Genomic DNA, 13598 nt, shown 5'->3' with positions numbered 1-13598 from the left:
AACGGCAAACAGATTGTGTCTTATGTGAAACTCGAAGTGTAACTAAAGTAAACATTTTATTTGTTTTTTTAAAAGTTATTTTTGTGATTTAGTTGACGACACTTCAGGTATTGGATTGTTTGTAGATAATGTCTGCAATACGAATCAACTCTAACATGTCCACCTGAAAGTGACTGTTGGCGTTAGCGCAACGTCCCTGTGATTCGGTGTGTACACCTTTTACATCGTGGACCATGATGAAAAACCTTAAATTCATGTAAAGACCGGTCGCCTTTGAAGGTCGCTCCACACACAGGAGGCAGCATACCACCGGACTAACTGCCAACTGCTGCTCACTATCTTCAGCTATCTTGGATGTAGCTACTAGCAGCCATTAGCTCAGTTAGCCGTGCAGGCAGTGGGGATATTAGCTGACTGGATGAGCCGTCTCCCAGTCATCATGGCCTGATAAGGAAGGATTATGAGCCTCTGAGCAGCAGGTATTTGATAGACCTGAAGCAGGAAAGGAGTGTGAGGAATGTTGGTCATCATTCAGGACAAGCTGAATATTTTCGTGATTAAACTAATCTTAGTTTGGTTAAGTAGAGAAACTTCATACACTCAGAATGTCTACACTTGTATCCAGCAAACACTGGATGTGTTGCCCACAGTCATATTCCCAGTAACCTCCTCAGGAATCTCGTGGATTCGGAGAAAGGTTAGAATATTAATTTTTTAAATATTTTTATTCATCAGACTAAAAGCGCGAATGGAGCTTGTAACCAATTTGCCACTGGCTGGCATCTTCTAGCTGAAACTACTATCATCTGTTGTGGTGCAAAGTGGTATTACAAGACAGGACAGGATGGGGCTCGCTTTTATCATTCAGTGTACATTGCTGCACCACAATAATATAATATATAATATATAATGTCAAAACTGTTCAAAACATTCTGTTGATAATTGTTAATAAACTGAAGGTTACAGTATGTTCCAACTGAGATTTACAAAAGGTTTGTTTCCCCCAATTTGTATATTCTCAGTTACCACTCATGGCAGGTGGTGGTGTCGGTGGTTTTGTGTCATGCAGATAGTTTCCGCTTTATGTGTCCAAGTTTGGAGATACCTGCCTTGACCCCAGTATAATAAAAATGTCATTTCAGTTTCCAGACTTAGGGCCCATGTTTACTCAACCTCAATTCAAATGACACGAGTGACAAATTAAAGGAAAAACCTGATTAAATGACTGAAAAACTGAGAAACACCCAGTCCAGATACTTAATGATGATATGCTATGGCCTTCACAGTCAACGGATCCCAGCCCAACTGGGCACTGATAGGAGATGTTGGACCAACATGTTAGTCAGCGCAACATCTATTGGAAGGCTGCTGTACATCCCTGCAGTGTTTTTCTCAGTGGAAGTCTTTTTCTTTTTGTCGGAAGAAAAATGCCAGTTTGTGGCTTCTCACCACAGAGAAAAACAAGCCCTGACATCCGTAATTTGGAAAGCTGTGAGGAGACTCCAAAAAGAAAAAAAAAACACAAAGAAAGGGCCACCTGGACAACTGGCAAAAACTTTAAAAACGGCTTTATATTTACAATTTTCCGGCATGAATCTTAAACTGGCCACCATCTCTTGAACAATGCAACATTCATCTTCTTCCAAGTTGTTTTTCATTGTTTTCCAGCCTTACAGACGTCGTTCGGTTTTCTGCATGAATGCGGCCACTGCTTGCTTTGAATTAAGCCATCTCATCTTCTCTCTCCCTGCGAGCTCCACTCTTTTGTCCTATTAGCTCACCGAGCCTGATGGGAAAATAATCCTGGACCTCAAAACAATGTCGTGTTCAAGCACCGCAGGGCTGAGACGAGCTGCTGCCAAATGACTCAATTTAAACACAGCACTTTAAATTGGATCATTATGTGAATCTGTCAGAAGAGGGAATACAAGCAGAAAAGAGAATCACAACAGGGCCATAGTTTATTTTAGCATTTATTTCAACACCTTAGTTGTACCTCTATTATAGTGTTTATTTTATTTAAAGCAAACCTTTATATATATATATATGTATATATTTATATATACCTTTTATCTCTGCATACTTATGCTCATACTGTATGAAGTCATATTCATTATGCATTTCACTAGACCTAAAATACTCTTTAAATCATAGGATGTAATGCTTTCTACACTACTGCTCAGTCCTTCCACGTCTCAGAGACAGCATTGAGGCAACTCAGCATGAGAATACAGAGTCATAATTTAAACTCACACAGAGAGAATATGCATTAACTAACGTGTGTCAGCTGCACTGGGGTCACCACAGGGCGAGCAGTATAGAAAGCATTTACAGAACAAAACCCAAAAGGAAACATAAATAAAACAAAGCTTCAAAGAATGTGTCCACACTATTTGGAAGACGGAGATTCTTAAAAATGTATACAGACTTAATATAATTATCTTTATTATACTATATTTTTATGTTATCATCATCATCATTACATATAGATCTATAAATGATGTATTTTTGCCTGACAGTTGAACTCACTGCAGGGAATGTCTAAACTATTACAAAGTCCAGGGCGTTCATGTTCTCGTCTATGTAACATATACAGTATTTACTTTAAATTTATAACTCTGAGAAAACCTTTTGAAAAGTGGGTCAGAATATTTCTTTTCGAAGGTTGACGTGTGGAACATGGAACCATTGGGATTGTCAACTAGTGAGAAAGAAAATGTTTAGTGACCTTTATAAATATGTCTTGGGAAAAGGCATTAGAAAGAGAAAGGGGTAGGTCAGGGAAAGCATTTGGCCACCAACGCAGGCTGACGAACACTCGCACGCACAGAATCAGACACACAGACTCACAGAGGCTGAAGGTTGAGGAAGTCAGGCAGACAGAGAAGCAGTAAAAAGCCCTTTTTGATCACTGCACCTGCTGTGTGAGAGAGAGCGGTCAACATTATGGCATTAAAAGAGGATGGGTCCATCCCTTGACCTGTGCTATGGCCATAAACACCAATAAAGTCTAAGAAAAGATGATTTGCAGTTTCACGTGACTCGCAAACCCTTTTAAATTCCTCTCCTTCTATAGAACAATCAGTAAAATAATAAAAGGTAATTTCACAACAATATTGTCTCAATATTTGTATGTCCTCGTTATGCACAACTTGAATTCAACAGTTATAAATACCCTGACCAGTTTGAAATGAATGATTGCGATCAGCACTTAGTACAAAACAAATGGTTCTACTAATAGTGAATCCCGTTTAACATGTAAGATATATTTAGTGCTCGCAAAGTACATACATACAAAGCTTATTGGGGCACCCTTTGGGGGAATATGGCAAATATGTAAAAGAATACTATTGTTTTCTACCATTTTCTTCTATCATCATTTACAAACAAAACCCTTTCTCTCATATTCTGACTTTGGCTCCACTATTCACAGCCATCCGATACTCTGATCTGCTTAAAGCTAGAAAACTGATGTTAGGATGTGACTCTTGTGTATTTCTGGCTCACCCACATCCAGCAACATTTTTATTGGGGTTTACCCTTTAAGCAGCAACTTTTTAACTTTTATTGAACTCAGACTGAAGTTTTCTCACTGCTGCTAGACAGCAGATGGTGTGAGAATCCATCTGTCAGTGTGTGTGTGAGAATATGAGTGTGTGTGTGTGTGTGTGTGTGTATATATATGTTTGTCTTTTACAGCACAAATCGGTGTGTTAATTAAATGCCTGTCCATCAAAAGTTTTAAAGTATATTTTCAGTTGAGGAGCGTCATTTTCATATGATACTCTTCAGCTCTTCAAACCCTTTCTTTCTCACAAATTTCATAAACAATATTCTCTACATGTATAACAAAATTGCAAGAAAACACTTTCCCCTTAGGCTCAGTTCAACACAACCTGTTGATGTCCATGTTTCTTCTCTTGCACATCTTCTGTTATTGTTCATCTTTGTCATTTTGTTTGTCTCCCTTTCTGTCATCTTTGAATCACCCCTTCACTCTCAGTCTGTGTCTCGGGGAGAAGCAGTGACATGCAAAGGAGAGGAGAGCCGCCTGGGGAGAGAAGGAGGGCAAATGAAAGAATAAGAATGGGCGGAAATGAAATAAAGACGACGCAAACTTAATAGGGTTGATAAAACAGGTTAATAAAGAGAAGAGGATGGAGCGGAGATGAGATAACTTATCAAATTATACGCATCTAATAAACAAAAAGGGGATGGCACAGCTAACGTTTCTAGAAGGAATGAGACACTTTGACTTTCCTTCACCATCTGGCGCTTCCTTTTTCACATTTTGACCTCGTTGCCTCTACGTTTTCAAGAGTCCTCCCTCACCTGTCAGTGAGTTTCTTCAGCGCCCTCTCGATGTTCATCCGGTGTCCCACACGTGTCACTCCGAGGTCCAAGAAGTCGTCCTTAGTGAGCGAAGGCAGATGTGATCCGTCTATCTCATTGTCTATAAAACGCTCTCTGTGTTCACCCAGGTTTAGGTAAGCCAGCCAGTCGGCCACGTCGTACTTGGTCCAGTAGGGCAGGGGCTTAACAGCGAAGGGTTTGGCTGGCGGAGGAGGGGTGAGATGGGGAAAGTTGAGACAGGACGGGCTGGGCGGCAAATGCATGGGGGAGGAGGCGCCAGAGAGGAAATGTGTTGGCGAGAGAGAGCGGGAGACCAGTAGGGGGTTTTGACTCGGCACACCAGATGGGGAGAACAGCGGAGGAGTTGAGGACTTATAGGTATCTCCTAAAGGGAGGCCAGGCGATGGAGGGGTGAGGGGCCCAGGGAAGTCGAAGGGGTTGTTGTAGACCGGTGTGCTGGGGAGGATGGGGAGAGAGGAAGGTCTGGGAGGTGTGGGGTTCGGCTGTTCAGTGCTATAGATAAGAGGGCTGGGAGCCCGGCGCCGAGAGACTGAAGACCGCATCTCCTTTGTGGGACTGCACTGGAAATCAAAAGTCTGCCTGCGCATCTTGGACCGATGCTTTGGCGACGTTGGATACGGGCAGTAGGTTGGGGAATGGGGAGGGTGTGCATGAACTGGGGAGGTCGGCATCTGTGGAGATGGGGAGCGGGTCCAGTTGCGCTGAACTGGGACTGCAGGGGAAGGAGAGACAGAAGGGGTGGCCAGATTTGGTGTGAGGATCTGACGATGCTGTGGGGAGGAGGTGGGCAATGGTGAGGTGGAGCGGCCAGTAGGGGGGCTGTGAAATGCATCAGTGTAATCCGCTGAATACCTGAAAGACAAACACAAAGAACCCTTTAACCCGAAATAAATTTTTTTTTAAAAAATATGCAACTTTTATTTTGTATCAAGTCCTTGTTGATGAAAAATAACAAACCTGTGCATGGTGGGTGATTTCGGAGTGTGGCTCCAGTCATCCATGCTCTTCATGCCACTCATCTGTTGCAGCTTGGAGCTCAGCTCATTGATAATGCTCGCCTTCACGCCCGAAAGTGGTGAATGAAGTCTGCGGCCATCCAGAACCATACCATCTCTCTGCACTCCAACTCCGCCCAGCTCATGTTCCCCAACCTCATCCCAGCCCACTGACCGAGTGTCCATGGGCCTCTCTAAGCAGGCAGCCAGAGCAGAGCTAAAGCCATCCTCCATTTTGGATCGACTCTGCTTGCGCCTCCTTTCATCTGCAAGGGCTCCATCTATCCTGGCGTCTTCTGGGTTGTTTTGTCTATGCAGCTGCAAAGGAGCAGGGTTGGTGCTGTTCTGCCTACGTAGTGCTACAGGCAGACCCCTCCCTCCCCCCTCCTTGTAATGAGTCATCTTTGGAAACACAGGGTTTGCCAGTTTGGCGCTGTGCACCTCAAATGTTTGCCCACCTGAGTAGGTTGTGCAAGAATCCTGATGCTCACCTCCTCTCTCTCCCTCTCCTCCTCCTCCGATCCCACCCCTCTCTCCTCTAAGCCCACTCAGTCCCAGCATTTCTAAATGGTGGTCACTACTGCTGTGACTGTCCAGCTCCTCAATCCCAGAATCCACCACCGCATCTTGCCAGTCTCCACTCTTGGGTATAATAGTAGGGTGCTGAGTGTGGTCAGCAGCTTTACCCCCTGTGCCGAGGCCAGCCTTGGTCCCAGCTGTGGTCATGCTGTAGTCAGAGGATGATGGGGAGATTGTGGTGGTGGATGCGGCAGAAGAGGCTGTCATGGTCGTGGTAGCATAGGTCATGGTGGTGGTGAGGGCGGCAGTGCCTCTGTCCTGGGCTGGGGTGTGACCACCTACTGAGGAGTCATTAGAGCTGCTGTAAAAGGGGTGAGAATGGGACATGGGCTGGGGTCTGTGTAGTGATGGAGCAGACACAGCTGCAGAAGAGATGGTGGTGACGGTGGAGGAAGGAAATATCTGTGGGGACGGATAAGATGGAGAAAGTGCCGACTGTGTAAGGTTGGCCACCTCGCTGTCGTAGGAGGTAAGGCTGGAGGCAGCAGAGTCACCGCCCTGTTGAGAAGGTTGGGTAGCGTTTGAGGACTTTGCAGATGGAAGAGGCGGTGGAAGAGGTGGAGCAACATCAGCAGAGTGCTGATTCAGGTGGTGATGCTGCCGAGCAAACTCCTGGACTCTCTCATGCTTACCATTTGCAAACTGTAAAGGAGGGGGCAAGGGGTCTGCAAAGACAAACTCATCATCTACATCTATTGAGGGAGCTGGTGGGGGTAGAACCATGAGTCCTAGACCTCCCCCTCCACCTGCCGCTGCTCTTGTTTCTCCCATTGCGTCATGCGTCTGTGCTGGGGCTGTGGGGACAGTGTACTGAGGGATGTAGCTGGTGTGGGGAGTGTTTTCCATCTGCAGAAATGAGGGTCTGCGAGGTGCAGGTTGAGCAGGCGGTGGAGGAGGTTGTATGGGTGGAGCAGGTCGGGGGTCATACACTTCCTTATCTCTTTCTCTCTCCCTGGGGCTCTGTGGGTAATACTGAGTTGAATACTGATTGGTTCTGTCCTCTGAAAAGCGAACTCTAAGACCCTCCCTGGGTCCTCCCTCCTTCTCTCTCTCCATCCTCTCCCCACCTCCGCCTCCCAAACGTAATATCCTTGGTGACTGTGGCCTGCTCAGAGATGCAGGTGAGGTGGTAGTAGTGGGGGAGGTTAGGTGGAGGGACACTGGGGAAGTGTATGTTGATTGTGTAGGGGTTGCAAAAAGAGAAGGAGTTGGGGTCTGAACTGGGGTAGGGAACGCTCCCACTGTTGAGAGCTGTCGACCAAAGTGTCTCTCCTCTCTGCGAGTCCTGCGGTCGTCCTTTAGGGCCCTCTCTCTGGCAGCCAGAGCTAGGCCAAGTGGGGATGAGGGATCCAAAACTTTCCCTGTAAGTGGGTGGATGAAGGTAGTAGTGGGCTGGGTGCCGTACATTGAGGGAGCTGACTTTGGCTGGCCATCCTGACTGAGGATAGGGGAAGAATACTCAGGCAGGCCGAAGGCTGGGGGCATGCTGCTGGAATAGTTGACGTAACTGTCTCCAGAAAACATACCCTCATCTATAGACTTGGAGGGCCGTAGACGAGGAGTGGGCACTTCCATTTGTGAGCCCTGTAAAGGCTGAACTCTAGTCGCTAGTGGCCCTCCTCCTTCCCCTGCTCCTCCTCCTGCCTCTCCTTGGATGTCCTCCTCAGACGAGAGGAAGAAAGAGGCGCTCTTTCTTCTCATATCTCTGAAACGTTCCCTTTCCCTGCGTGCCCCTCCTCCTCCTCCACCTCCACCACCAAAGGTCGAACCAAATGTCAAAGTGTAATCCAAATTTTCCAGATTTTGCTGTGAGGAAACAGGTGGGGCAACAGTTGATGGCGGCAATGAAGTGGATGTAGGTGGCTGAGGTGGTGAGGGAGTGAGTGGTGAGGGTAGACTGGTGTTGGAGCTGTCTTGAGTTGCATCTGCTGAGGTTGGGTCTTCTGTGTCATGGGAGGGCTCAGCTTCCATGCTGCTGCCCTGGCTGCTACGGCCACTGCTGCTGGTAGAGGGTGCTTTGACGATGATGGTGGGGATGGGGATTGAGCTCTTTTCTTTAGGTGCACCCCCTTTTCCTTTGTGCTGTCTCAGCCCATCTTCCACTTTTGATTGCTTCATGAGAGCACCTCGACCACCCCTCCTGGCCACCCCCCTGCCAACCACTCCACCCTGCTCCCGGCTGGTCACGTGCGGGTGATGTTGTGGCGCCTGTTGGGCCTTAGGCTTAGCACTTGTCGGTGGTGTAGCGCTGCTGTAGCCTCTCCTTAACCCTCCCATCTTACCACCACCTCTCCTGGGTGCCTCCGGCTCTCTGATACACAGTCCTTCTGATTGTCTGCGGAGGGTAGGGACCATGACCTGCTGGTTCATCCCACCAGGTCCTCCCCTCTCCCAGCCTGCTTGACTAGGATGAGCTGGCTGGGAGTGGAGTTGGTAGTGGGCTTGAGATACTGGGGGAATGGGCATAGCAGGTCCTCTCCCAGGATGAGGACCTGCGGATAAAGGTGGCTCCGGAGCTGATGTGTTAGGGGGTGGGGGGATTTCCTCTGGTCCCGGCACTGACAGGCTGCGTGCTAGCTTCATAGCAGGTGGGTGAAGGTACTGCCTCTCTTCCTCGGTTACGCCTGAGAACAAGAACACAGGTGGTTACAGAACAGAAACTTAAACCAGACACTCACATATTGAACAGGCAGAAATCTTTCCTTGACAATTACCAATAGATTTTTGACGCATCATGACTGCATGCTGACCATGGCCTGGTTGAAAATGAGCTTGATTGTAGACAAAACCTGGTCCATGCTGCACCATACTCACTGCTGGCTGCTGCTCATAGGGTTGCTTCAGGGGTCGAAACACATTTTGAAAAGGGAGCAAATGAGAATTTGAAAAAAAGGAGGGAGTAAAGATAGAAGAAAAAAGGTCTATAAGCTGACTCTAGTACGTGTCGACTGTGAGCTCAGAGTAATTGGGGAGTGTTGGTGTCAACACAGCTAGCACAGGAACCTTGGATAAGACCAAACTGATATATTATGAAATAACACCAGTTGATAATCTTAGTAAGGTTTTTTTGTTTGTTTTAAAATAAAATTCTTACATATCACACCTTTAATAATGATGGTTATTATAAAGTGTTAACGGAGAACCTGTCAGTCACAGTATAGTGTATCAGGAAAAACAGCATAAATGAACGGACACAACCTGACTTGCATTTCAACGTGTTTTGGTGTGGGTGGTCCATTGTCAATCATTTTCTGTAAAGTGCAGTGAGGGCAGGAGAACACGAAGAGCTAAAAAAAAAAGCTAAAGCTGGTTATCGATAGGAATCTTTTTTTTTTTTTGCAAGCATTAGTCACATCCATGACTAAATATGTGCTACATCCTGAAGCAGCAGTGAAGCTCTGTTGTATTCTATATGTGAATCTGGTCCACAACTGTGCAGTGCTAATATTTTGCAGAAAAAACTGAAATCTAAGCAGAACCAAAACTTAGGGCAACAACCATCATTTCCTTCCCATTCCCAGCTGTACCTCATTGGAGTTGGGAACAATACTCTTGCTCCGGTCCCTTTTGCCTCCATGACCCCTCTGGCCCTGGTTGTCTGATGTAATAGTGTGTTGGGCAGCAGCCAAGATTTCATCCAGTTTATCTAAAAAACACAGACCGAAAACGGGCAGGGCAGAACACAAACGTAGAGAAGTAGTAGGAGGGAGCAGAAAATAAAGTAAGGAACATGAAAAGGAGGACTGAAGTGAGCCCCAAGGTTTAAAAACACCCTTTTTACAGAATGACAAGAGCGGTAAGAGTGATTTCATACTTAGTGCCATCTGATAAACTGTCCTCTTCTTATCAGGACCCTGAGAGGAGTCGTATTCTGAAAATGGAGGAGAAAAAGAACAGCATCAAACAGGCTGACTTTTAATTAAAGCTCAGGGGCTGATTGGGGTAATGATAAAGGCTGATATTCACCTGCTTTCTTTTTCCACGGAGACGCAGCTGTAGCATACATAATTCGGGAAACAGAAATTAGGTGTGACTAGAACTGCTGTGTTGTCATGTGTATTGAGCAGATGAAAGGATGAAATACATACTCCGACACATGTGATGGTGTGAATACTGATGTGATTAGAGGGATGGTGATGGGGGACGGAAATGATAATGAGAGCACACAAATCCATGATTCTCCCACCTTTGTCCACTGTATGCAGCAGGAGAAAGTGAAAACAAACAGCAGTTTATGAGTGATGGCATCAGATAAGTATCATTTCACAACATGCAATTGCTTTTGTATCTCCTAACCGTTTAATTATCACTTTTGTTCTTCACAGGGAATATCGAAAGTGCAAATGAATCAAAAAGCTCCTTCCCCATCAAACTATTGCTAATGAAAGAAAAAAAATGAAATCACACCTATACTGGATCATTTTCTTGGCTCTCTGCATCAAATTAGTTAATATTTAATGCTGTGTTTCCCTAATAGTGCCATGGTGTTGTACCATAATGCTGCAGAGGAGTGACCGCCCCCCCCCCCCCCCCCCCCCCCCAAGACAAAAACTGTGGGGGACTCAAATCTAATTTATTTTTTAACTTCTTCCCAGATCTCCCCTCCCCTCTTTATTCTCTGCATTCTGTCCTTTGTCCCCTCTTTCATCTTACCCATGTCTTCCAGCTCTGATGTCATTGACTTGGAGCGCAGGGCAATGGCAGGAGGAGTCAGTCTTTTAGTCTGCTGTGGGGCTGCCAAGGGAACCCAGCCAAATACAGACTTAATGTTTAGTATTCTCGTATAAACATACAGTCACCAATGACGACCACATTGCAACAGGCTTTAAGAGTGAAGTAAACATGCAATCAGCTTTATCGTCACATCATAAACATACGATGGAAATTACATAAAGGGAAAATGTGACTCCTACCTCTCTTCCGAGCAGTGTCCTCCAGCTCAGGGTTTCGAGCAACCATCACAACTTTCACCATTAGGCTGTTGCCGCCCTGTCGGATCATGTTGACCACCTGCCGATGGCCAACCTTCACCACATTCTGGCCGTTCACCTGACAGACGCAGAAGAGCTAAATGAGCTGATGTGTTGCATTAATATCAATTTAAACAAATCACTAACAATTCTTGTTGCAGGGAGTAGATACAAAATATAGTTATGAGTTAAGATTTAATGAAGGTCTTCATGTGATCACTGGTTCACTTTGGTAGTACAGCTTTCCCATGTTTGGCAGATGTTTCTATCATTTAGCTCCAAACATACTGCAAATAATTTTTTTAGTTTTTTGGATGCGTGCAGCAGCAGTTCAGGCAGCAACTACAGTAAAACAAAAAGGCTTGGGCAGCTACATAAGTGACTCATATTAGGTTGAATACTAATTAGAAGTATGTGTCAGCTTTAAAAAAGGTCTGACAATCATCAGTTTTAGAACTGAGTTTTCAAGCCAACATACTGGGACATTTAAAGGTACAAAATCGCCAGACATTAGCTCTGTCGATGAACAACGCCAAAAACAAGAACCTCTCAGCACCTCTGAAATGCATTACATAGAAAATACAGAATATACTTTGTATTTGCACAAAAAAAAATGATCAAAACCTCAATCATAAAAATCATCATGTGCCAGATTTTTGTGCCTGTTATTCTGGCACAGATGTGATGCAGTCCGCCCAAAACCCATGTGCTGCATTTAACAAGCAGATGCACTAGGCTGGAGCTGCAGTTTGCATACACATTTAAGGAAGAATCACACAATATAAGACCTTTTAAAAGGGTTTGATATTTATATAGTCCACTGGATCTCCTGAGGTCAAGCTATTTGTGACCATCAGTTTTGCAGGGAGGCATAAACATCGCACAGATGGGAGTCACAAGGAAGGTTGTGGTAGGAAAAAAAAGATTCAATAAATACAGGCTGGCATGACTAAAAACAGATTATTTGATACAAAAAATAAGAAATGTGGCCATTATTAATTATTGTATTATCAGTATCTATTTTTAAGACAAACAGAGAATAGAAGGATGTTGTAATTTGTGTTCAAAAACTTGAAATTGACCGTCAGTGAACTGTAAAGTCACTCCAGGCTACAATTAAGCTTCTTTTGTTTTGTTTGGCTACCTTTACCTCAGCATTAAAATCAAGATAGTCATCATCTCCACTTCCTCATAATCTGTTTAAATGAACTTGTTTACTGCCTCAAAATATATTGATAATTAGTTAGAAACGGAATAACAATTGGGCTGATTGTCAAGTGAGCTTTCACATACAAGGAATCAGTGTTGGTATATGGGTGCACATAAATAAAAATAGAAGTACTTCAAGTCAAGAAGGATAAATAGAAAAATGACAGTAATATATTCAAAGATAATAGAAGAACAACGTGTACAATATGACCATAATCTAAATGATATAGCCGACAAGGGCAAATGCAAATGTTTAAGGAATATTTGCAACGTGCATGATATTAGATTCTAAAGATTATAATATAATATTCTAAGCTTAATTTTCACTACCAGTTTTTCTGAGCTTAATGATCGAATAGAAGTCCCACCACTGAACTAAAATATCACTTAGTAGAGCGCACACCTTCATCAAGGCCCAACAGTCCCCTTTAATTCAATCAAGGATAATCCAAAATCGAAGTTGATATCCCGGTATCACTCCAGATTTGAAACCACCCATAACTTACAATCATAATTTAACTTTCTTTGTGTAATCGTGCTGACAAACCAACCAACCAACAAACGTAATCGAGTGAATTACTAACCTCCTTGGCGGAGCTTACTATCCTATGAGTTCCCCCCATCACTTGCATCTGGAGGTTCAGTACCAGGAAAAAAGGCAGAGCATATTTTTGCCATTTTCTTAAATGTGTTTTATCAAATTGGTATTTCCTGCATGCTATTGTGTTGTATCGTGTGTCTGTTGTCCACCCTGCAGATACCATTGATCTGTGATGTTCGGTTCGTTCCATCCTATAGGATCCTTTGGAATTAAGTTTAGTTTTTGCTGTATCAACTTTTCTACAGCCTGTCTGGTCTATGTCTTCTTAATTTCCCACAATTCCCAGAATGAGTTTTGATACTCTCAGAGGAACATGACTGCACCTGTTGCAATTGTTAGAGGGGAAATTCTGAGTAGAATCTGAATCCTTCACTGGAAAAGTTATACTGTATTGCCTTATTGTTCTTTGTTATCTTGTTCTTCCTGTATGGTTTGTGAATCATCCGAACTCTTAACGGAAACAGTTATTGACTTGCTGCCAACAACAACTGCCCAACAACAACGTTGACCCAGAAATGTAAGGCGCATCAGTCATGTGTTTCTGTATTAGTCCAAAACACATCTCGTCCTCACCTCGATGAGGAAATCCCCCATCCTCAGGCCCGCCCTCCAGGCCACACCCCCCTCATCGACAGATTCCAGGTACTGCAGCGCGGGGAACGCTGGCGTCGGAGTGAACTCCTCTATGGGAGTCTGAGCTGCAGAGGACAAGACGAGAAGGATGAGCATGAGGGGACACAGATAACGAGAACATGGGTTGGAAAATGAGGGCAGGGATAGAAAGATTAAAGAGAGAGAGCAAAAAGAGCATTTGAGACTGAAAAAACCTGTAGAGACAGAAAAATATGAGGTGAATTTTGCAGAAAAGAC

The 13598-nt window shown here is 44.5% G+C and overlaps 1 protein-coding gene across 12 annotated transcripts in view; it reads right to left on the bottom strand.

Annotated features, from left to right (window-relative positions):
* Window positions 1-1551: 1551 nt before the first annotated feature.
* The window catches only part of LOC115571060 (SH3 and multiple ankyrin repeat domains protein 1-like), a 62095-nt gene continuing 50048 nt past the window's right edge, over window positions 1552-13598 (bottom strand). For 5 of the 12 annotated variants that reach the window (XM_030400094.1, XM_030400096.1, XM_030400097.1 and 2 more), the window contains 11 exons: window positions 13302-13426; window positions 10862-10997; window positions 10602-10682; window positions 10135-10143; window positions 9915-9941; window positions 9763-9819; window positions 9476-9594; window positions 8663-8786; window positions 5332-8572; window positions 4333-5226; window positions 1552-4051 (listed from right to left, as the gene is read on the bottom strand). In XM_030400094.1, coding sequence (XP_030255954.1) covers window positions 4000-4051; window positions 4333-5226; window positions 5332-8572; window positions 8663-8786; window positions 9476-9594; window positions 9763-9819; window positions 9915-9941; window positions 10135-10143; window positions 10602-10682; window positions 10862-10997; window positions 13302-13426 — 4865 coding nt within the window. In that variant the 3' untranslated portion in view covers window positions 1552-3999. Of the gene's footprint in view, window positions 5227-5331; window positions 8573-8662; window positions 8787-9475; window positions 9595-9762; window positions 9820-9914; window positions 9942-10134; window positions 10144-10601; window positions 10683-10861; window positions 10998-13301; window positions 13427-13598 lie in introns of all 12 variants that reach the window. The other 7 variants (XM_030400089.1, XM_030400091.1, XM_030400092.1 and 4 more) reach the window with 3 other exon arrangements.

The sequence above is a fragment of the Sparus aurata genome, chromosome 20 (genome assembly GCF_900880675.1).
Source record: "Sparus aurata chromosome 20, fSpaAur1.1, whole genome shotgun sequence".
NCBI lineage: Eukaryota > Metazoa > Chordata > Actinopteri > Spariformes > Sparidae > Sparus > Sparus aurata.
The sequence above is the reverse complement of the archived record's forward strand: the minus strand, read 5'-3'. Positions and strand labels throughout refer to the sequence as shown.